This window comes from Electrophorus electricus, chromosome 11, assembly GCF_041902795.1.
Source record: "Electrophorus electricus isolate QZ-2024a chromosome 11, ASM4190279v1, whole genome shotgun sequence".
Taxonomy (NCBI): domain Eukaryota; kingdom Metazoa; phylum Chordata; class Actinopteri; order Gymnotiformes; family Gymnotidae; genus Electrophorus; species Electrophorus electricus.
In genome coordinates, this window is record NC_137507.1 from 26,929,841 (window position 1) to 26,955,022 (window position 25,182).

General features: G+C 46.5%; 1 protein-coding gene across 6 annotated transcripts; it reads right to left on the reverse strand.

Moving 5' to 3' along the window:
* Nucleotides 1-747: 747 nt before the first annotated feature.
* On the reverse strand, nucleotides 748-23,769 carry tcf3a (transcription factor 3a). 6 transcript variants are annotated; one of them, XM_035528193.2, is made up of 19 exons: nucleotides 23,221-23,766; nucleotides 19,130-19,267; nucleotides 18,822-18,882; nucleotides 14,154-14,224; nucleotides 13,264-13,339; nucleotides 12,247-12,284; nucleotides 12,019-12,145; nucleotides 11,814-11,866; nucleotides 9,755-9,854; nucleotides 9,368-9,465; nucleotides 8,998-9,142; nucleotides 8,783-8,838; nucleotides 8,531-8,609; nucleotides 8,233-8,309; nucleotides 7,791-8,082; nucleotides 7,520-7,655; nucleotides 6,703-6,938; nucleotides 3,259-3,402; nucleotides 748-3,098 (listed from the first exon to the last, which is right to left on the reverse strand). In XM_035528193.2, the coding sequence occupies exons 2-18, from the start codon at nucleotides 19,223-19,225 to the stop codon at nucleotides 3,266-3,268; spliced, it is 1,878 nt and encodes a 625-aa protein (XP_035384086.1). In that variant the 5' UTR covers nucleotides 19,226-19,267; nucleotides 23,221-23,766; the 3' UTR covers nucleotides 748-3,098; nucleotides 3,259-3,265. The 6 variants fall into 6 exon arrangements, with proteins under 6 accessions (XP_035384086.1, XP_035384084.1, XP_035384085.1 ...); XM_035528191.2 differs by having other exon boundaries at nucleotides 8,233-8,312; XM_035528192.2 differs by having other exon boundaries at nucleotides 7,791-8,085; nucleotides 23,221-23,765.
* Nucleotides 23,770-25,182: the final 1,413 nt, after the last annotated feature.

Sequence of the window (25,182 nt, forward strand, 5' to 3'; positions counted from 1 at the left end):
TCAACTCAGGGTACTACATAAGGTAACACTGAGTAAAATGAAACCAGTTCAACACCATAAAACCTTGAACTGAATAACAGAACTCGATCCTCTGGTTCAAACTGAAAAACAAAGGAAAAAAGATCAGGATTCATCACGGCAAATCTCTTTAGCCTAAAACTAAACTCAGTCATGTCAGAAAATTGGCCCTAGATGCAACTCTTACATAAAGAGACGTTCACATCTCCAGTCCTGCATAAATGGATTCATAATTGTGGAATGAGAGAGGCCAATGGAAGTTGGATTATGTGTCTTGTTACAATACAGCCTGGATAAACTTGAGGCATTGTGCTCGGCCTTTTAAACGGGTGTAAGACATAGGAGCAACTGATTTACATTTCAAAACAATGGGATTCTGGAGTGGGCTGCAGAAAGAATTCAAATACCAAAGCAAACACTAATAACCTTAAAATAATCCCAATACTTATTTTTCTATTTGACATAACGTGTCTTCAACCACTGAAATTGTTTTCAGGTAAATTTCTAAATTGGTAAAATGACAGATTAATGCTGACCAAAGAGCAATGCCTGTTACACATGCTGGTGTCAATAGTGAGTGCATCAACAGTCCACGTTACTATAGTATCTGAGCCAAGTTAACAAGATACAGAAACTGAGCACAACATAAGAAAAGGTACAAAGACTTTATAACTCATTAAAATCAGGACTGTGCACCACTGAGCACATAAAAACTAAACAGGGAACACGTTTACAAAGGAAGTTCTTTTATTTGCTCAGAAGAGCAAAAGTTCATTTAGGTTACACTAAAAATTCCCATGCCCCTGTCTTCATGTGAATTTATAGAATATTCTCATCAAAGCCACCAAAAACAAGTGACATTTCCGTTAAAACCTGACGTCAGGTTTCAACTGACACAAAAAAGGAGAAACAAAATGCAGGCACTAGTATGTTTTCATTCCCCCAGTCCAACGCCATCAGGTGCAGAAGTCAGGAGAATGAAGAAGGCCACCCTAATCTCTCCCAGTTTCTTCCCATCACAATTTAGATCTTTGCACAAACAAAAACAACATTCATCTTCTGTTCTTTTTATAAAAGAGTCTTTTGTATTGATTGAAAGAGAACACAAGAACACTGTTTAAACTAGATGCTGAAATGAGAAATCCATCCATCACATTCCCTTTCAGTTAGCTGAAATCATGGCTTTTATGAAAAGATTTCATAATAGTGGTGCAACCACAATACTATGATTACTATTTTTGATTCTGAGAGGGCAATGTAACAATATAAAAAAGTATATTGTAGTACCCCAAACCCTCTAAACCACTGGAGAAATGAGAATAGGATTTTTTTAAATGAAAATGAAAGAACAGGCATTTCTAACACTTTTTTTTATAAAGAAAGGATGTTTGGCTAATTACCATTCTTCGACTGTCCAGTAATTATCAAAATTTCAAAAGAATATGAAACAATCAGATTTGTTCCTGGCATTCTTGAACGCTAGGTTTTTCCCCCACATAGTTAAAATTTTAATCCTATTAAAAAGTAAAAACAACATTTAGAACTTTATATAAAAAAAGAAACTGTAAAGAGTCAACAGTTTAACAATATGAGGATCCGCTCATAGAGACCCAACATCCTTGTTCAAATAACCCCATATCTATCTTTCTCTATTTCAAGGAAAAATATTGTCCAGAAGTGGCAGCAGATGTAATTCAGTTGACACTATCCATAACAAGTCAACAAAACACACAAATACCCCTGACATGATTTAAGCATTGAATCACTGACCAAAAAGCATATTTATTAGTCTTCATCTTACATCATTTCTCTGTATTTAGAAACGAGTCCAATTCCATTTCAGGGCTTTTAAAATAGACAACTGCCCCTCAACTCAGACGAAGACAAACAGAACTCTGAGATCAAGTGAATGTCCATGATATTTCCTCAGATCTTTTTAGAGCAGCCGGCAGAAGAATCCAGAATCAAAATTGCCCCGTAACACCACCATACTGAAATTCTGAAATCCTGTCACCATATGAGCACATGGAAGATTCAGAGGGTCTGATTTTCCTTTGATGAAGTCAGTTGCTCCGTGCAGTCAATACGACAGCTGGTTCCCTCTTTTTAACTCATAAAGCCAACTGCTAGGTAACATTCGCTAGTCCTTCAGACAATATCAGAGAGTTGGTGCGACCGATTTGGCGGGGCTGGCAGATAGGAAAGGTTTTCCAGTCGGAGAGTGACATGAGCTCAGGTTGTGTTCGAGTGCCACGTGGTGCTTGCTGTTCTTCTTTTCACTTCTGCTCATGCCACAATGTGAGAAGATACAAAAGAATGACTTTCCATGTGCATTTAAAGAGCTAACATGTCTCTGTTCCCTCATTAGAACCCTTTACTGCACAGGAAGTGTGTGTCTGCTGTGTGCTAGCACTCTGGCCTTTTTTGAAACTCTTCTATCATGTACAGAAGCAACTGCCATAGCTCCAGTATGGCAGTTTGTGTTTTTGAAGCTCTGGCACTTCCACAAATGCTTGAAATGAGTTGAAATTAGTACAGGCTTGCGATAACTTATAGTCTGAGGATCTGTGTGTCTCCTTGACTCAACAAGGAAGAATGTTGTGTTTTGTTTTTGTTTTTGTTGTTGTTGTTTTTATCTCCTTGTGGACACAGATAAGACAGAACCTGGGAGGGAATGCTTGTCTACTTTTTTTGACTAAGAATCATGTCAGTCTTGACAAGACACACCACTCAAAACTGCCATTGTTCCCGGAAATGTAAGCAAGAGAAGTCTATTAAAAAGATGGCAGTGAAGCCAATATCCTTGTTCTCTGTGCTCAGAGAAGTTCACTCCTTCTCTCTCTCTCAGCAGTGTTCTTCAGGTTGCTCCAATGGTCCATGATGAGTGTGTGTGTGTGTGTGTGTGTGTGTGTGTGTGTCTGTGTGTGTGAGAGCTGTGTGACAAAGTGTCAGTTTTCAGAAAAGTATGTGTGTTTGCACAAGTCCACATCTGTTTAAAAGATTTTTATGTGCACGTATTCACACTGAGACGGTAGCAAGGAGACTAAGGCCACATCTGAAAGCACTCTTTATGACAGGATCTGGAACAAGGTAAAAAAAAAAACCAAAAAAAAAAAAAAACCACACACACACACAAAAAAACAAACAAAAACCCACATTACTGAAGGAGAGCACACAGCTCTTTATGCACCTGTGCTGTGCAGTGCCACATTCTGCACATGGCATCAGTGCGGTACTCACATAAATATTACATATGACTGTGTCCGTCACTGCCCATCCCGGGATGACCTCCTCCTAGAGGCATCTGGGGCTCTCCTCCAACCCCCGACACCTTCTCCTCTTCCCTCCTCTTCAGACACGCCGCCTTGGGATTCAGGTTACGCTCTGCATCAAGGAGAGAGAGAGGAGCGTGAGAGAGAGAGAGAGAGAGAGAGAGAGAACAGAGAGAGAACAGAGATATGAGCATGTTAGGGGAAATTACAGACTTGGCTTTTCACGATTCTGCTGACACACTCCAGCGAGGCCTGCGGCGACACGAAAGCTTACGGTGGAGATTAAAGAGAGAGGCGAAAGGAGTCACACGGTGGAGGGTTTCATGTAGAGACACAGAATGATAAGAGGTGGGGGGGTGGGGGGGTGGTAATGGTTATTAGAGGGTGGAGGTACAGAAGCCATTGGTAAGGGTCAAGGCAAAGAGTCTCAGCGTGAGAAAGGCCCAGGCAGAGAGGCTGGGTGCTCGTGGAGCTCAGCTCAGGGCAGGGGTCAAACAAGATCGCAAGCAAGCCTCCAATGGCAGCTGCTGCTGCTGCGTAGCCGTGGGTGGGACCTCTTCACGGGGAAGCTGCCCCTCCCCCGCTCGGCCCCATTCTCCACTGCTGGAAGGGGTCAGGGGAGACGAGGCTGACTTCGGAGCCCTACCTCGCACCTGCCTCTCTAGGCTCAGGATGACCTGCACGGCCTGCTGTAGGATGATCAGCTTGGTCTGCGCCTTGTCGCTCTTCAGGTGCAGCTGGCACATGCGGCCCAGCTCCCGGAAGGCCTCGTTGATGTCGCGCACGCGCACCCGCTCCCGCGCGTTGTTGGCCAAGCGCCGCTCCCGGTCGCGCTGCTCCTTCTCCTCCGCCGTCAGACACTCCTCTGACACGCTGCTGCCAAGGGCAACCGAGGAGGGGGAGGTTCGCTCGTTAATGATCTCGTTAAGCAATCAGCTTCCTATTTTATTGACTGATGCTTAGTAAACTTACAGGACAGCAGGCCCTGTGTGACTTTCTCTGTGCCACACAGCGTCATGCAAGAGTCTTTATTAAGGGCTATATTAATAATGAATTACTGAATGAAATCTTTCCATTTCCCACTTCTCACTTTCCCATTTTAGTCAACCTAAGCAGTACGCGTGAGAGAGAGAGAGAGAGAGAATTCTGAATACTGAAATCTGCGGCCGTCAGTCTGTTTTCGGGTTGGGGGTCTGGAGTCTGGAGGTGCCCTGGAGCGTTAGACAGGCCGGGAAGCAGAGAGAAAGAGCGGCTCCTCAGGAGGACGAGGGTGGCCCAAGTGCCTGAGCTTTCACTGCCTTTCCAAAGCCGACTGAACTCGTCTCCTGGGCCGTTCTTCTTTCTTCAGTCCGTAATTCACATGGCCAAGATTCGTGACGCCCGAGATCCCGGTATGAAGTGGCGTTAAGAGGTAAGCAGCTTTTACCACACGGAAACGTTCTCTGTTCGCTGAATGACTAACGACTATTTCACTGCTTTTTTTTTTTTTTTTTTTTTTTGCGATCGATGCTTTTTCATCCTGCACCGAAATAAGAAGGCGGGGTGGTGGTGGTGGTGGTGGTGGGAGGAGGGGGGGGGGTGGAGAATAGAGGCCTGTGGGGGCTCTGCCCTGGAGTGACGGGTGAGGACAGGCGTGAGAGAGGCAGCAAAGATGCGCCGTTTGCCACGTTACTGTGCTGACAAACACACACTGCAGCTGAGAACAAAAATGAAACAAAAAAAACAAAACAAGCCCGGGAGCGTAGAGGCAGCGGAGGAAGTGGAGCGAGGGCAGGAGGAAGGAGAGCGTCTCATCTTCAAGCCATCCCACTGCACAGAGGTGAGGCTCGGTGAAAGGGGGAGGCAGGGGTATGGGAGGAGTGAAGGGCACGGAGGGAGATGACCGGAGACAGAGCAACGACCTGGCGAATAACAGTTAAAAAAAAACAAAAAAAAACATGACAGACCAGAACATGCAACACTACAAGGAAGCTGAACGGTAGGATTTACCAGACGGCGTTAAGACACCTGGCTGTGAGGGGAAGCGGGGCGAAAAAAATGGAGCAGCTGACGAGGAACGAAGTCCTGTATTCTGCACGAGCAGAGTCCTCGGACGCTGCTCGCACATATACAGCGGGAGAGGACGGGCAACAGAGGGCAGGGCCACAGGATTGGGGCCGGTAAAACCGGCAGGCTTATGGGAAGAGCTCGGTGAGGCGTTTAGTCACAAAGCGGGAAAGGGTTATAAATCAAAGCAGTGACATTAACGAGATGAGAGGTTGCGGAGTCGACAGCAGTAAATCTCTTCTCTATACATCTCAAGAAGTATTGTTTACTTGATTTAAAAAAAATATATATAGAACAGCATTTTCCACAGAAGACTAGCTGGCAAAAGGGGTGTGGCTAACAGGAAAAACCACCCCTCAGTTCAGAGTAATAAAAATCTGCAAATAAAATTAACATTTGCAAAATAAACTAACAAAAATAACTCTACTTTTCCTTCTTCAAGAAAGCATGGCTACAAATTCTGTGTGAATTTGTGAATTCACTGAAGCCACTGGGTACTGAAGAATTTACTTTACACTGTATTACAAAGGCTATTCGGTTTATATACAACATTGTAGTACTATAGACAAAACTACAGAGAGCATTACATAGACTATTCATAAAGAGTTGGGTCCAGTTATAAAGGTCATAAAATGTAGCAGTTACATGCAGCAGTTGTTTGGACATACAGTACTGCTTGTTCAATAATAACAACATGAAATCGACATAAAATTATAAATGAGATAAAAGCCAGCCCTGCTCCTGAAAGCCTACAGGAAAACCTGTGAAAGTCATTAACAGATGCGTCAAACCTGACAACTGTGAGAATGTTAGCAACACAAGACACAGTAGAGCAGACATGCACGACAACAGAATACTGCCTGGAACATGACAGGAGTGAGCAGAAGACGACAGACAAACAGAGGATTAACTACACAAGCAACGGATAAGCCATGTAGTAAATGCATGCACGCACGCACACACACGCACACGCACGCACACACACGCACACACACACACACGTACACACACATACACGTACACACACACACACACACACAGCAGAAAGCCCCATGCCATTTTAATCAAGTTACCAGTCCCACTCAAGAAAAGGTAAAGTAGGCTTGCATCCCCCAAACATTAGTAAACCAATACATCCATATGAAGGCCTGTACCAAATAAGGCTTCAATATTCGGCCTGTGCTGACATCTATCCCCAATATTATGTAGCAAGCCAGTGTATCTTTCTCTGAGTGGGACCGCCAGCCCACCGCATGGCCACATCTCCGTGTGCGATTGCGTGGCGCCGTGTCACCTCCCATCTTTGCTTGGAGCCAGGGCCAAGCCCACTGCCCCCCCCCCGGGGGTTGGTCCAGAGCCCACTGACCTCGCACTTGCTGCTCCAGGTTGAGGATAACGCTAACGGCCTGGTGCAGGATGAGCAGCTTGGTCTGCGGTTTCTCGCTGCTCAGGTGCAGCTGGCACATGCGGCCCAGCTCCTTGAAGGCTTCGTTGATGTCGCGCACACGAAGGCGCTCGCGCGCGTTATTGGCCACGCGCCGCTCTTTCTCCCGCTCCGCCTTCAGCTCCGGGGGCACGTCCTCATCCTCCTCAGGAGTTTGACTTGGGGGTGGGGGGAGGGTGGGGGTGGGGGTGGGGTTGTGGGGGGGGGGGGGCGAGAGCGCCAGGAACAAAAGGGGTGAGAGGGGGGTGGAGGTTATAGTCACAACAAACGTAGCCTGGCTGCAGAGTGAGGCGCACCGGGGACGAGGGGCGGGAAACCGTGGACTGTGGGCCGGGAAATTTATGGGCCGATTCTCTGCTCTGCTCTGATCTGCTCTAATGTGTGGATGTGTGTGCACTCTCTGAAAAGCAGACCTGCAGTGCTGAGCTCAGGAGCTCTTATGCAGTCAGTGGCCTCGGTGGGTATTGTGTGTTTACCTGTCGGGAGTGCGCGTGTTGTGTGTGCTCGGAAACATGCAGGTTATGCATGAGACCGAGCTGAACACTGGTCACTGAGGGACAGGGCAGTCTAACCGTTCCTGAAGCCACCCCTACATACCCTTCAGAGTCAATGCTCACTGCTCTTTGAAATAAGCCTGCTGATCTAAGCACGGCGCAAGGATCTACTCCATCGCATCAGCCGGACGGCCAATCGGAGGCTAGTGCAGCCCTGCCGCTGGGGTCGCAAGGACGTCGGGTACCTCGTCCGCGTGCGGTTGACCTTGCCGTCTTTCTTCTCGTCGTCTGACTTGTCGGCGATGGAGCTGTTCTCATCATCCTCCTTGTCCTCCCGCTTGATGTCCGTGCCGGAGGAACGGGACAGGCTCCCGGGCAAACCTGTGAGACGACAAGGAAAACGTTCCAGAAAACCGTCGCGCTGCCCAGTCAGTTCACAGGAAGGCAGGTGGGAGCCGGGCACTGGAAGCTGAGACAACCGGACCAAGGAATGGGCAAAAGGGTTTGTGAACTCACTGGTGAAGGCCTCGGGCTGTGAGGTGGCAGGGGCTTGCGGGGGGGCGTGGTGTGCGTGCAGGAGGGCACTGGAGGGGGGGAGGCCCGCCGGCTCCTCCTGGTGGTTGGATTGCATGCCGGGCAGGCGTCCATGGAGGGGAAAGCCCTGGCCAAGGGAAGCGAGGCCCGCTGCTCCCCCAGCCACGGCAAGCAGGCTGTGCATGTCGGAGCTCAGCGCCGGGCCAGGGCCCGGCCCGACCGCGTGGTTCCGCAGCACGTGCAGCGCCTCACCCAGGCAGTCATCCATCTTGTTCTGCTGTGGAGCGAGGAGACAAGAGAGCGCACGTGAGGCAGAGGCTGAACACGGTGGACGTGACTTAGGAACACCGAAGTTGTGAGGCGCAACGCCGTGCAAACTAAACGTGGCACGCTCGGGTTTAATACTGCATGAAGATGAGCGTACCAGTGCCGGTAGGCCTCCCTCAAAGGCGGGAGTCGGAGCTGGCTGGGTGGACCCTCTGGGCCACTGGGATCCAGATGCTGCTGAAGGAGGAGCAGACAAAAATTAAACTCTCAGGAAACAATTAAGCTTTGCTTCCCCTGATCTGGAACTTTAGATTCTGTAGCTGCAAACAAACCAACCATCTATCTTCTCTTTGGACAAACTTGGTGAATCAGATTGCGCAAGTACAGCTCTTCGCCACCAGATGGCACCACAGATCTTTTAACGGACAAGCGCACGCACGCTACTACAAACATACCTGCCATGTTCTGAGGAGAGCCCACCGGGGTAGGTGGAGTGGAGGAGAAGTTGCTCCCATTATTGTCTGAAGGGTAAATCTAAATCAAGACAAAACAAAGAAGCAAAGCTTATACAGGATATACAGGGACAAGCAGTTCACTCATTTGGCACTAATTCTCTCATGTCAGCTTTGATAAGAGAGCCCTTGGGGACGCGGGCGGGCGGGGGGGCGTTTGGTTGAAATGCCCCACATGACCAACAGCTGACTCACCGACGCGAGGGCTTTTCCAATTTCATCCCCCGAACTTCCTGCCGTGCCTCTGTTGCCTGTTGACGGAGGATAAGGAGAGGGAGAGAAAGCCAGGAAATAAAACAAACCACTCCAAGCACATACATCCATGCTGGTGGGTTTTTCCCCGAACCCCAAACCAGAGCACGCAGACCTAAAGAGCAGTGCATATGTCCAGGCAGGGCGAAGCCTCTTACCCATGATGCCATCTGCCCCATTGATGGGCGGGGTGTGGTTGGGCACCCCGTAGGGGGTAGATGTGGCCTGGAAGGCGGCTGGGAGGCTGCTGCCATTCACCTCGTTTCCATGGTGAGGGTAGGTGGGCGGGGACAGCTGCCTCTTCTGGACAGGACAGACAAACGCATGTCAATCACAACACACCAGCACACAACAAAGGGTTAATCGGAAAAGGCTGGTAAGATTATGGCACTTTTCTCATGTCCAAAACACATTCATTCACTCTGGAGCTACAAGCACTGGGTGTACGGTAACACACACGGCCCAGTACCCAAAATTAAGCTCACAAACTCAAGACTGTGGAGAAATGTAGCAAACTGGAGCTCTTACCAGGCGTTCCTGTGGGTTAATGGCGGAGAAGGGGGCAGACTGGCTGAGGTGAGACAAGGAGGAGTAACCCGACTGCACCCAGGAGTCCTGCAGGCCGTCTGTTGGTTTAAGACAACAAGGATGAGGGGCAGGTCACCTTCGCTCTTTATTTCTATGGACCGCCCGCCGACTCATTTGGACACGGGCAGCCGCTACATACAACAGATCCATTTCCGACGTGACAAACGCATTAAGAGCACACTGCTACACTCTGGACTCGTTTCCGTGAAGGGATGCTGAGCCCCTAATGTTGCAGCAGGTGTGTCTACGACGGCACTCCGCTGAAGGCTTTGAGACCAGGAACAGAGGAGGCTTACTTCATAGCCCTGCTTATTGCTGGCCACACACCTTGCATATAGAAGGGGCCCGGGTAGACACTGCCGGTCTTCGAGGCCGGATAGCCTGCGCTTTCCTGGTTGTAGTCTTCTCCAGAGGATGCTGGATAGACCTGAACATAAGGGGGAGAATTGCACAGGATATGGCTTTCTGTTCAGACACGGACATTTCATGCTCATGCCAGTATTTATTACCGAAGGATTCTTCTTCTCAGATGCCCGGGTGGATCTGGATATCTGCAGAGTAGTGTCATAAGAAAAAACAGCTGCTACCAAAGTGCCGTGTGCATTTTTGTGACATGGTGTAGTAGTTATGTTATTGCGACAGTAAGATGGTGCTCTCTCCTCCTCTCTGGCTGTGTGTGTGTGTGTGTGTGTGTGTGTGTGTGTGTGTGTGTGTGTGTGTGTGTGTGTGTGTGTGTGTGTGTGTGTTGAATCAGGAAACATTCACCACAGAACACAGAACACATGCTGTCCCAAGGGAAACATCCCAAATAGCAGCATGGCCCACCACAGGCACTCTTTCACATAGAAACATGCATACACACATCCCTGAAGAATAAGATCTTAGTATGTTGTACTACAAGCAAACTATACACAAAAAGAGATATACAGTGTGAAATCATGTCTGGCCAAGAAAGCCATCAAAGATAGGTGACATCTACAGCTCGCCAATAGAACAAAAGGTTAAAATTGCTAGATGGGGGGAAACAAAACAAAAGCATAAAGCCATTTCTTGGCACAGCTACAGATCCTGTCTGATTTAATTGGTTCCAGGCTCTGGGGTTTTGGTGTAAATGAAGAAATCAAGCTATAAAGCCGAAAGACTGAAGATCCAGGGCTTTGAGGGTTATTTGTGTAATTTGATTAAACAGTATGATGTGGAGAGATGGAAGAAAGGAAGAGAGAGAAAGTGGAGAGAGAGAGAGAGAGAGAGAGAGAGAGAGAGAGAGAGAATCAGAGTGGGTGTGATAGAGAGAGGCTGCGTTCATGTGTGTGATAGAAAGAGGGAGAGAGAGAGAGAGAGAGAGAAAGAGAGAGAGAGAGAGAGAAAGAGAGAGAGAGAGAAAGAGAGAGGACAGCGTTGCATTCCCAATTACAGAGCCATCTGCCCGTTCCTGGAGGCCAGCCAACACCACAGGCAGCTGGGAGAGAGGGAGGGAGTCGAGCGAGTGCAAAGAGGAAGAGAGTGAGAAGACAAGAATGAGCAGGCAGAGAGACGGGAGAGAAAGAGAACATAGTAGAGAGGGGGGAGGGAGACAGAAACATGGAAGAAGAGGAGAAGAGGACGAGTGTAAATGTAAGGGGGCAGAATGGAGGTTAAAAATAAAAAAAAAACGAGAGGCGGACCTCACAAAGGAACCCATGTTTTGCGTGTAAGGTTTTTGTAGCTTGTAAAAAGTGGTTGGTGCCACAAGAGATGTTGGCCATATTTGCCAAATGCTGGCGTTATTTTCTCATAACCACTGAAGGGCAACAGGAGAGCTGAACACACAAGTACTGCCATCACAAAGGCCAGGTATTAGACCAGGAGTTAGAGCCACTGGGCCAGGCTACAGCCAAGACCATGCACAGTGTGTGTGTGTGTGTGTGTGTGTGTGCTGAGAGGCGTGAAGTGGGAGCTTATTATTTTGACAACCAGGCACATGCATGAATGCTTAACAGCACACTGCATGAGTAAGCACCACACTAAAAATAGGAATATTTAGCTGACACTCATATTCATGTGTCTAGATTTATTTGTATTAGACAAAATAACATTTAATGAATGCATGTACAGTAATGTGCCTGCCTATGATGTGCACTAATATGCAGGCAATTGTTTTGTTTGTGTGTATGTGCGTGTGCGTGTAAACACGCACATGGTGAGGGTAGTCTGTTGGTATGTACCAATGTTAATCCAGGCTCAGACATAGACTATGCCCTGAGAGAGATGCAATTCACTAATGAGATCACACACACACATACACACACACACACACACACATCCACCCACACCCCCACCCCCACACCCACCCACACCCACACCAACAGACAGATACACACAGCACAGCCTAGAGGAGCATGCTTACCGAGGATGGGAGACCGGGAGGAAGCACCTTCCTGATCTTTTTAGGCTGGATATCTGCATGAAGAGAAATGCAGACGGCCATCAGTGGTCTGGAGACGCGGTACTGGGACTGTGTGTGCGTGTGTGTGTGTGTGTGTGTGTGTGTGTGTGTGTGTACACATGTGTTTCGAGAGTGAAGGTGCACAAGTGGGGCCAAGTGCCCTTACCAAGTGCGCCATCCGGAGGCCTCCTGCGACCAGCCGGGTACGAACCGTAGAATGTAGGGGGCGCCGTTTTCAGGCCGGAGGGAGACAGCCCGTCAGGACAAGACATGGGCATTTCGCCTGGCAGGAACTGGAGAGCAGGGGGTGCAGGGCCAGTCAGTGGCATTGAAACCAGCAATTAAAGCAACACACAGTATTTTCAAAACATGTGAGCAGGTGAGGTCCAGGTACCTGTGAGCCAAAGGAGTAGGGTCCTCGTTCAGATTTGCCTGCAATCCAAATCATGTACATTACTGATGGAACCGAGCAACTTTTCACTGGATATATCAGGTCGTCCCTGGCATACACTTAGTAATACACCCTGCGCTCAAATGCCAATTCCATCATTTTAGGTTGCATACACCTACACCTTCTCAGACTTCCACCGATACAGAAGGATGATGTCCATGTCTGTGTGAAACCACGGGAAGACCCTACCACACCCTCTCCTACACACACAGGCACAGCATCGAAGGCATAGCGCAGTGCCGTTAGTGATTTATGCGCTGCGAGAAGGTGGCTGATGGGGGGTGGCGCGCTCTCTCTGTCTGGCCAGCCTCCATCTGGCTCTGCGGGGCTGGCCGACTACATGAGGTGTGCTGTTTACGGCCTCAGACTGGGACCCAAACAACAAATTGCCCCATTATAAATGCTCCAGCACTAATTAAGCACCCCCTGCACACACACACGCACATGTGCGCACACACTTACACACACAAAAACACACGCACGCACAATCACGTACATTCTGCTGTAACTAAAAGACAACTGCCCCCCGTGTTAAGCCATGAGATTTGGGCTTGGGCTTGGGGGGGGGGGGGGGGGGGCGGTGAAGGGCTGTGCACAGGTGGACTTCACCCCATCCGTATCCCAACCTAGAACCCCCATGTGGGGCATAACTGAGGGAATCCCTGTGACCCCCTCCGAGGTGTAGACGCACCAGAGCTCAGCTGTTCTGGGGAGTCATAGTGTGTGCACCTATTGCCCTACTCTGCTGAGTCTTGCCATATAAATATGGCTTCAAATAAGCTTATATACCCATATAAATATGCTTTCAAAATGCACGTGTCACTTCATTTTTGGCTCTCGAGGGGACTTACGTTTTGCATCTAATATAACTTTATGACGATATAACTCTTATGATGCCTTGAGCTGATATGAAAGGAAGTCAGTGTTTTCCAGAGAGCACATTTGATGAGAAAGGCATACCTCCGATCCCTGAGCTGTACAGTGATGAAGGGGACATGCCTTCATGTTCGCTGTAGTGGGCCCCATCTCCAAATGTCTACACACACACACACACACACACACACACACACACTTATGACCACAAGCAATGAAATGACACATAAACAGGCCTCGTAGAGGTCATGGAGAGATAATCCATCTCATCTTGCTGTGAAGCACTCTCCAGCCACATCTGAGAGCTTGCACGCCGAGTCACGATACCCAGTGGTTTAGGACACCTGACAGGGGCTATCTGATCTAGCATGGCATGTGAGGGATCAGATAAGAGGCAAGCAATACGGAGGGGTCGACAGTGGCGCGCCTCGAATCTTTGTGGCTGTCCTGTTGGCCAACCAACCTAGCCAACACTCGTCTACACGCTGCTCTTGACTAAGGTGTTAACATATCAGATGGACTTCTTTAGCCTGTATTTCTGTGGTGCAGGTTTTTTACAGGGTGTCTGATCTGGTTTCTTCTGCCTGGATCATTGATGGTGTAGAGGTCTGAACGTCAACAGCAGAGAGAGCACTTATTCCAAAATCACACTTTGGTTTTACAATACAGATGATTGAGCTTTCTGGAAGTAAAATACATACTACAGCCCATAATAAAGCCCACTGAGTGGATACTGACTGTCAAGCATGTATATCAAAATTGCTGTCAGTGTGCTTTTACCAAAAAAAAAAAAAAAAAAAGCACCCAAGATTTGTCAGATGATGGTTTAAAGCCATACAGTCCTGACTGCCTGTCTCTCCTACCTGACCACCAGTGAACGTGACAGATGTTAGCTGAGTTTGACCTCCCAACCTGGGTAAGCATGGCCCTTCACCTTCGGCAGGGTGTTAAAGAGCAGGGGGGCTCTGGGTTCTTACCCGTGAACTGAAAGATGAGCTGTTCTGTTCCCCTGAGCCCCAAGAGCCGGATCCCGTCCGATCCTCCAGACCTGCAACGTAAAACACACAGTGCTGCTTGCAACGACCTCTCAACCTGTTAAGACTGTTATACAGACCAGTCTATAGCAATACTGAATATATTAGTGGTTATAACCAGTTACCATCATCATCGGTTTTTGCAAGTAGGATGTTATTTTGGCTGTCTGCCGTAACTCCAGAGCTTATGTGACAAAGTGACGGTATTTCAGGTGATTCTGTCGGCTATTAATGAAAGCCCTGAAATCAGAGCGGAATCCAAATATGTGCGGCTTGCGCCACATAAACACTGAGCTCAACTCTGGCTGGTCCTACACCAGCCCACCATTAGAAAGGGATTTCTTATAATCCGTTCCTTTGGAAAGGATTCATTTAATTCGGCGGTTTGCCATGCTGGATGAGGTGTAGAAGAGAAAGGACGGGGGGGGGGGGGGTCAGGGGAAGGCCTCTTGATTGCAGGGGGGAACCCTGTAGAAGGCAGTCAGGCCTTACAGGAGAGGCATGGGCATGACCTCACAGACCAAGCACAGAGGCACATCATGACATCTGTGTGTGTTTGTGTGTGTGTGTCGGTACATTCCTCAGAATGGCAGTGGCCGGGCCACACTCAGGGGCAGTGGGGCACTGGGATTTATATGGGCACACAATCACAGCACCCCCTTCAGGCCATAATGGTTACTGGTACTGCAGTCTTATCTGGCACAGGCCTGGTGGTGGGAAGAAGCTGGTGTTTTCACCCGTATGTCTATAGATAACAGGGCATGATGCACACCTTCCCAAGATGATTTCTAGTGTGCTTAGTCTACGCAACAGTGTGATCTTGCTATCCTATCTTAAAAGTGATTTTATTTCAAAAGCACAGAAATAACACAAAAACCATCGAGTGTTTTTTCTCGGCAGTTTTAAACAGTAAGGGCTTCGGCTCTGCCGAGAAGGCAAACACATTTGGGTTGAGATGTGGAGCAGGAGAATTTTAAATACTCATAGAGCAGAAATTTCCAGAATCCTCCCCCCTCCGTGCCTGAACACTGGCGAAGATCTCGGGAGAGAGAAGAGCCTTAATTGTGTACTGATTTGCATAAGTGTGCATATTAATGAAACGACATCTTATGAATATTCATATTTTTTGTTTTGTTGTCTAATTAAAAGAGAGGGAGGGGGAGGAAGGGGAGGAGAGGGAGGGGAGGGGAGAGAATCATGACAGCGTAGGCAGCCGAGCAGAACCAGAGTGAAACACGAGGCCGGCACCATTGCCGTGACAACTGTGATCTCCCGGCAGTGTTCCAGAGGTGTTTTGGAGTGCGACGACGTGGGCTTGTGTCAGCAAATTCAATCACAAACAACGTACAGGACACATACATACACACACACACACACACACACATACACACACACACACAATCATTCAATCATTCATCTGAAGTCTTTGGCCTCTGAGATGTAATGCTGTGGACCAGAGCCATCACAGGCTCCCCTGTCAATGTGCACAAACACGCACAAACACACGCACGCACATGCACGCACACATCACCGACGGAGCAGAACCAAAAAACAGGAAAGAATGATTTGAGTTCGTTAACAGGCACTTTGCTACTCCACGCCACGCTACCTGTCTTTAGACAATACCCCTGGAAATCTCATTTGGGGCCATTTATTTACATACACCATTCAACAATACAGGGACTTCCCACAAGCACTGAACATTTCACGAGCAGAATGCAATCGCTTAAAGAAAGCTTAGGACGCGGGGGTGCACGGAGTTCGCTATTTACAGCTATTCACAGAGTGAGGAGGGAGGAGGGAGAGATAGAGGGAAAGAGAGAGAGAGAGAGAGAGAGAGAGAGAGAGAGAGAGAGAGAGAGAGAGAGCACCAGACTAATACTGTGGAATGTGAGAGGCAACAGGAGGGTGATGACATGTGTGGGTGTATGAAAAAAACTCTCCAAAATAGCTTTAATCCATATTCATAAGCATGTCGAATATTCAGCCTTATTAACAGATCGCATGATTAATGGAAGACAGGGAGAGAACGCGTGAGGCTTTTCGTATAAAACTAGGCCGGTTCAACCCCACGTCCACAGCAGAAAACGCCTTTAGGGTAAAACTGCTCCCTCACGCCACCACCCACCCCACAATCCCCCAACGCCAAACACCTGAATAAACAAAACTTTGCTCTGAAGGCCCAATAAAAAGTAGAAGGGGGGGAAAAAGGTTTCAGCGGGGCGCATCAGTAAGTGCGGTCTAGTGACTCCAGCTGATCCCTTCTTGCTAGAGCAGGACTGTGGGGTCAGATGAGAGAACCACAGAGCCAAATGGTGTCTTAATATACTCCCAGTTCTGATGTTCTGGCTGCTCCTGGACGTGTGCCAGGCCGCCGGGCCCACATCCCCTCGCTTCTTCACGAGTAGGACTGAGTCACCGTGAGTCCTGCTCACAGGGCTGCCCTGCACTACCTGTTAGTGCAGACGCTGCAGTTATTAAGGATAAGAGACAAGAGCTGCCAGTCGTAAGGACTTTAGCCCACGCTGCACTCTCTGCCCCCTGGGGCAAGACAGAGGCACAGACTGTGTGTGTTTGTTTGTGTGTGTGTGTGTGTGTGTGTTTGTGTGTGTGTGTGTTTGTATCTCAGCACATGGTACAACTCAGAGCATGAGTCAGGGCAGGCATATTCACACACCCCTTTAGGGAGAAGAGCGCACACACATACAAACTAACCCCGATAAAGACAGCGTGGCTATAATTACAGGGAAAAACTCTGGAATGAGTCGAGTCGCCCTTGAGTCATAGGCTATGAGTGTAACTTACACGTGCACGCACACACACGCACTCTAATACATCATATACCCTGAGGGCATTTATGAATAATATCAAAAGCGATGATGTACTACCTGCGGATAGAACAGACACTGTAATATACTACAATCACTCTAGTCCAATCGTGACTGCTGAAGCCTCCTATTGTCCTCGTTTCTCCCACCACACTTTTGATCTGCGATCACCGCCACCCTTAAGACTTGTCAGCTCACGGCTGCTTTCAGGAAAGTCAAGTTCCGCTTCATGCAAACCTCAGTCCTCCTGCTACATCTTTCCACTGGGTTTTGCAGTTTTATATATATCCCGGTTATTCTCACTTTCGCATACTCAGTAAATGAAACTCGCTGGCCAGTAACACCTCAGGGAGTTGAGATCAACCACCGTTGCGAGAGAGGTATCGCCCAGCCGCTGCTAAAGCACACCGTTAGCAGCATGGCTGCGAAGGGTTTCCACGCGCACGCCCGGGCTGTTCCGCGCGCTTGGCTAAAACTTCAGGCGACCCTTGCACGTCCCCAATGGCCTGAGGACAGTGGTTCGAGGGGGTCTCGGGTGGGAGGGGACCAGCACAGTGCACGAAGCAGCAGAAACGTTGAGGGCTGGAAATGAACTGCAGGAAATCTCAGAAGAAACTAGCCTGAGCTGGCGTGACACAAACACAACCGATCTCGCTCTCACACTCTTTGTTTCAGTGCTATTCAGGAGGTCCAAAAAACCTTCTGTCTGACCAAAATAACTCGCTGTGTTGCGGTTTAACACTGCGATTTGCTTCTGTTCCTGTTTCGTGTGAAGGATGCTTGGGGTTGTACCTTAGATAAGGCCCCCACGATATCAGACACAGCTGGGAAAATTCAGCGCGATCCTTCACAAATCGCACAAGTGTATATTGTGGGATCCCAAGCTGACATCCAAAAACATATAAACCAGCATGACCAATCAAAAAAAGTGACTGAGCAGAGCTGGCTACTGTTTGCCTAACTCAACCCTTCTACAACGCCAAAGATACCTCTGCCATCGGCAGACAGCTATCAGCGCCCGCGCTTGCGTGAAGAAATCTCGAAAAGGCCCAAAGGTGCAATGGCTGCTCTTGGTTAAAACAATACACTGAACCACATGTGCTTCCTATCAGTCCACCCCTTACAGTCCCAGAAGAGTGCTTTTGTCTCCATGCCGACGTGCACCGCCGTGGTTACGCAGCCCACAATGGAGAAGCCTTCTGCCTGGACAATGATGCTAACCGTCACCTTTCAGCAGCGGACGGTTTCGATGGGAGTGCGTCTCCCTCCCTGCTATCTTGTTTCGGGCAGTAAGCTGCAAGTTGATATTGGCGAGTGTCTTTTGTGGAGAGCGAGCCCGTCTCCGATGAACCACTCTGTTATACTGGGCACTACAGGTGATTACTTACCAAAAAAGAAAGCTCCTCTCACCCCTGAGTAACACTGGGTAATTAACAGAGGCATTACAAATTCACCCTGGAGAGGACGCAGGTGAAAGGAGAGGGAAAAGGGATGTCAGAGAGATGGATAGAGAGAGAGAGAGAGAGAGAGAGAGAGAGAGAGAGAATCGGAGTAAAAAAGAGCACACAAGCCCCAGAGAAAGAGGGGTGGGTGTTGGAAGCATGAGAAGGTGCCTTTAGTTTGTGCTTTAGATGTGATGTTTGTTGTTGCTTTTAGGGTGGGGGGGGGGTTGGGGGGACGAGCAAGGGACAGCGGAGTCACACGCACAGATAGACTGGAGGGTGACAGAAGCAGGATGAGGTGAAGGACAGCCCCGGGCAAGGGCAGTGCAGAGCAGCCATACCTGAGCCTCCAAACTGGCCGCTGCCTCTGTTCTTTCCGTTTGACACCGGAAGAGGAAACATCTACGGGAAAGAAAGATGAAAGGACGCTGTTAAATGACAATGAGAAAAGCAACGTTTGAAACAACAACAACAGCAACAACAACAAAAAGGCAAGGGCAAATTGTACTACCAAGTAAGCATGCAGGACAGAACACAAAGACATCAGTGAGAATGTTTCACCACTAATGGTGCGAGGTCACGAGTGCACGTGATGGTTTAGTTTTTGTGAACCGACAGCTGCCCTCCGTAACCCCAAACCTGCACGTACCACGCTGAAGTCCAGGAGATCGCTGAGCTCCTTGTCTGTTCCTGCAGTGGTCATTCTGATGCTGGTATCGCTCATTCTGATGCTGGTATCGCTCATTCTTGCTCAGCACACACACATAGACTCAGAGACTTTACAGCCCTGCAGGTGGGAGGCAGAGCGATGAGTTTGCCAGGAAGCCCCTTTTGAAGGGCCGTTAGCCATTAGCCTACACTCAGTCTGGACAGGTGAGCATTAGGTGACTTAACACTCCTGTCTGCAAGACTGCAAGAACTATTACACACACTGTACGTATGTGTACAAAGACTTTGAGTAGCAGTCTGTAATGCTGACTTTTTTTAAAAGTCTAATCACACTTTGCTTACACTAGCTACCAGTCATTCGGCTATTATCTCCCAAAAACAAACAAACAAAAAACACGATGCATTTGAAAAGGTATTTCCTTTAGGTCTAAACAGGAAATGTGTCACAGCTATTTCATCAACCATCCAAGACCGGGCCTCCTGTGCTCATTTTCACCTGTAGCCACTTCCTTTGGTCTTCATCTGGGTTAAAGTGATGTCACTTCTGCTTTTGAATGGGTCCCCACTGCCCACTTTAAATCAAACCCCAACCTGAATTGAAAAGTATTGAGTCTTCTTTAGGCAAAGTCTTGGGATATTCTGGCTGATCTTTGGCTATCCTGATGATGTGTTGGCTATAATAAATGTTAATAACAACCAACACAAACGGTTCAGTTTGAAAGGTGAAAGGAAGACAATGAAGCCAACATCAACAGGAGCGATTTTGGTCAAACATTTCCTAATATAACACACTACGTGTAGGTTATGTCTTCACAAACATGAAGACCGACTGGCAACAAAAGCCAAGTAAGCACACCATGCCATTTGCCCTTGGCCACTGTATGGGAAAGCATGTAACATTTATAGATGTTCTGCTGGCGTGCTTCTGCAGTGCAGGTTGTTTTTACTTTCGCACTCTAAGCGAGCTGCACTGTGATCTTCATGGGACTGCACCAAGATCAGCCCGTTAAAAGTGGGATAAACACTGGAAAATTTGGTCCACATCAAAGTTTACATGTAATTTTCAGGGCATCCACTATGAAGAGAATTTTTTAGGGTAAAGGCACCAACCAGAGGTTAGGATAAAAAAAAAAAAAAAAAACAGACCTTGCATTAAAATGGCTTTATGGCCACCCCTGACCCTTGGAGAAAAAAACAACAACTGTGCTCTACCTGGTGTGACAAGCTAATCGAACAAAAGTTGCGAAAGCATTTACCTTCAAATGGAATGTAAGCCAAAGATTCAGAGCTAAACTAGTCAAAATCACCAATCTAGTCAATCTGTATATCCTGCAATCATCGTCAGCAATCAATTCTTGTAACATCCTACCTGGAGCTTTAAACACAACCGCACATCATCTCTGTTCAGATAAATCCGGACACTCCAGTGTAAATACATCAGAAGATGTTGCCACCTGTATCTGCGCACCCCCATGCCTTATCTGAGCTGGAGAAACATTCAAGGCGAGGCAACTGATGTGAACTGGCCAGGCAGAGGACTTCGCAGGCAGAGCTGGTGAGGTGATCTGAGAGTGCTCCACTTCCACCTCACAGAGGTGCTCGTAAAATGGACTTTCCCACAATGCATTACATCACAGTCGGCAGCACCGGGTTAACCAGATAGGGGCACCACCGGCGTGTTTCCGGTCCAGGGCATTCAATAACAACCAACAAACTACACACGAATGTGTGTGGGAATTGCGATAAACAGCTACCTGTGCTGACTCCAAAATGAAGAAGCTAATGTTTTTCAAGGTAAGGCTGATTACAGTTCTGTGTCAACAAATTTTGGAACCCTATGCATTCTATGCTATTAGAGTAAGTGGCGAAAATTTAAGTAATCTGCAGATATTGATCTTTTCAACCTATTGCCCAGACTGAGGTCCAAAACACCATAATAAACACTGCAACAAACAATCTATAGTGAATATCTGGACTAGTGTAATCAGACATGAATGCTTCACAACACCAAATATTTATAATACAAACCTCAGTCATATGCCTCAATGTTCTGTCTAGTTCTCTAAAGTAAAGCATAATTTACCCAACACAATAAATCCAAAGTATTAAGCAGTAAAACACTTTAATCTGCTACCAGAATAAGTGTGGGAGACAGTTTATCCATCATCCCTCACTAAACTGCCAGATTAAATTTACATGGTGGACCTTCACAGAATATACATGCACTGCACCAAAACAGTCCTAAGGAAAGGATGGTGACATCATCTTTGGACAAACATACATAAGAACATGTTGTCATACATGTGTGCAAAATAATCTCCTCTGTCCTACGGTTAAGATTTATCTTAAATGATTTGTGCATAAATTTTACAACATTCAGTATGGTAATGGGCATTATACTAAATAAAGTATTATACCAGTTGCGATTTTGTACAAGTGAATCCAGACACCACTGTGTAAATGGCTACTGCAATCACCATAAAATATCTTAACTTCCTTTGTAATTGATTTATATCCATAGATTTTTTTTGTCCCAGGTATTGTCAGCTGGGCTACAATTTGCAGTAACATAAATGAAGCATTTCTCAAAAGTCAGGAAAAAAAGACATAAAGGAGTCACTGACTGAGTCCTCTTTACAATTTGTAACAAAGAGTAAGACAGCACTGCATGTCAAACCCAGCCAGTCACCTGAACTGACGAAGCCCAAGTGGCGAACCGCCTGCAAAATTCAAGTCCAGTCGCATTGATTTACAACTGCTAGAAAATGTAATGACCAAGACGAATGAACTTTATAGGCAAATTGTAAAATCTGCAGCCCTGCTTTCAAATACAGAAACCTTTGCTGTATAATTAAAAGACCAAAAAAAAACCAACTACAGCGTGAATATCACTCATTTTCCATGTGTCCTTGCATCAAGCGCGTTAAGAAACGACTGCCCGTTCCTACGACTAATTCAGCAAACATTCCGTTTGTGAAGCTGGGGCGATGGGCAGCACACGACAGAGAAACCGCTAGAAAAGTTATTGTATTTGTTCATCCTCTTAGAAACTAACCCGGAGAAACCACGAACACCCCCGCATGGACACGCTTCACTCCCTGCTCCTAATACCCCCCACCCCCTCTCCTCTTCTTTCGAGCCAGTCGATCGACGCAAATAAATACTTATCGATTGTTCCAGAGCAAACTCGCTATCTGTTCGCCCCATCACGGCGAAATCCATTTCATAAGATAAGAAATCGTACGCTTAACGGAAAAGGAACACGTCAGGAAACTGTTCGTGTGGATTATTGGGGTAGTAAAAATGCGAGCGGAGTGGGCCAGCGGGCCTCAACTCCCTGCAACACAAAGAAAGAGTGTGGTTCTCGAAAAGTTTAAAAAAACATCTTAAGGATCACCAGGAGATCAAATATACTGCGTCGAAAAATAGCGGGCATTTGAGAAATTGAAAACGTTCCATTCAACATCAGAGCGGGCTGCCAAGTTGTTGTTGTTTTAAAGGATGAGAATTAAATGAAAAGTTATTTCCCACGAAAAGTGGAATAAACAAACTAAGCCGATGGACTTCGTGAATTAAAATCCAAGCCGTCATCTTGCACCAGGTTAAGACCCCGAATATACTTTTATTTGACGTTATATAAACGTCAGAATACTTTAATTTTATTAAAATAATAAACGTAGACGATCATCATACCAAATTCAAAGTAGATATTATCATTTAAAGGCGCTTAAAAGTGCATCGAATATTCCTAAAATGGGGCTATGATCTACAGCAATTTATGGAAACAATTTCACCAAGAGCATAAAAGTACCTTTTACACTTGACATTGCTGCGTAAACTGAACAAAGAAGTCGTTTCCTATGGTCACGCACACAAGTGGAGCTCATAACCCCACGCACAGAAGACCTCGGACAAAAAACTTAGGACCCGCTGCATCAAAAAGTTGCTATGCTAGTTAGCTAGCTACATTTATTGCAGAACTCTATTTTGCAAAAGTTCACCAATTAAGACGAAAATACTGAGAGGCAGACATAAACCTTCAACTATCAAAGGAGACATTCAAATATTTACCTTTTGTCCGTTTAAGTGGTCGGCATCCAACAGGAGTGCTTTTGGGAGAGAGAAAAACATAAAGTTGGGGGACAAATTCCCCCCGTTTTAGGTCCCACAAATCACCGAGTAATTGAGTTTTGTGTTCTCTCTTATCCTTGAAAAGTGTAACAATCCTCGGTAAAGTATAATTACAATGTAATAACTAAACAATAACTCCGCTAAGTTCTACCCTATAGTTTTCTTAGGATTGCTACAATTGTAACCATTTCATCTTCCGAGTAGACATTTTAGCCACCTCCACATTGTCATCTCCAACAATATTACTCCGCAGAAAACGAGGACGTTACAGCGGTGTCCAATTTCAAACGCCCAACACGAAGACTATGATGTTTTACGTTAACGCCTCAAAAATATGTATTATTACAGTACTTTTCAAGCAGCTACAGCAAAACTAAATCTCATCGCCAACTTTAATGTAACAATCGCTAGATTTTGCTGTAAACTGCCCAGCACTATGCCAGCACGCGGAGTGAGACGACAGAAACTGAAGAGCGAGTGGACTTGAAGCATACGAAGATAGAGCAATAAACCAAGACGACTGGCCAATAGAGCTCCCGAAAGCATTTGATTGACACATCAATAAACAAGTAGCAATCGCCACGAGCCTATGGCCAAGCCTCTTTTCCTTGCACACCCTACCCTGGTTTTGAAAGAATGGCAACAGGAAGCCATGGAAAACTGTAAAAAAAAAAAAAAAAAAAAAAAAAAAAAAAAAAAAAAAAAAAAAAAAAAAAAAATTTGTTTAACATACCACGTATCCTTCAAATTCTAGCCTCAACAACACACTGTAATGGAAGTCTACAAGAATGAGCAACCTTTCTCTGACTAAAAATCTTGGTATTAAATAAAATATAAAACACCTGCATTTTCAAGACAGAAATACCACTTGGACACTGCAGAAATTAGTATCCCACTATTCCCAGTTGTGATGGCAGGTTCATATCTTTTTATAGGGTAGCCTACTATAAACAAACTATTTTTAATATTCAAGAACAAAAAAAAAAACATTAAAAATAATTTTTCAGTGAAAAACGTTTTCTCATTTCGTTTTGCTTTTGCCATATTCAGGCAGCATTCCTGTGATCAGAGTAAACAATGAAGAGTTTTGCACAAAAAAAAAAAAAAAAAAAAGGTTTGCTCCAATGAAATGGAAAGACCTAATTGGTAAGGTAAAGAAAAACTTTATATGGTTATATTCTGACTTCACAAAACTGCAACCTAAGGTAAGTCTCTATGACAACTTACATTTTTTACTGAAAACTAAGCACACCAGCCCTGTTGCTCTAGATTCCATTTGGTTATTCCCACTGTGCTGGTGCTAACCTTAGCCAAAAATGTCATTCTTATTTTCTCATCCCCCCATAATTGTGTAATTCTACACAGGCCTCTTGGTGTTAAACACTTCCAACATATACTACACCTATCTCTGATATCAAAATCCCAACACATTAGCTAATTGGAGATTGAACAAGCTGCTAACCAATCAGAAGGTGATCAGGGCAAATGGCTTTTACTCTGAGGTGTAAATGGACTTTCTGTTGGCTCTAAAAAAGAGGAGGAAGCGTGAACATTTGGTGTTTGGCAGTGAAAACAAAAGCCGTAAGAGCTTATATCTGAAAGCCCTGTAACCGGTGTTTTATGAGGTCACTGTGGTTTTAGGGGTATGAGGGGTCGAAAACGGGATATGCCCTGATGACTCAAATCTGCCTCAGGTGCTGGACCTGAATTTGTTTATCAAGATGAACAACATCCTTGAAAGTGAGAATAAGACAGCAAAAACAACACTGACATATATGACCTACACCCATATAACAAAAAAAAAACCAAAAAAACATTAAAGAGAAGAAGACTCGATTTCTAAGAAATGTTATTTTGAAAGTTAACAAGTTTCTGATGTTTTTACACAATTTCTGGTGCTCT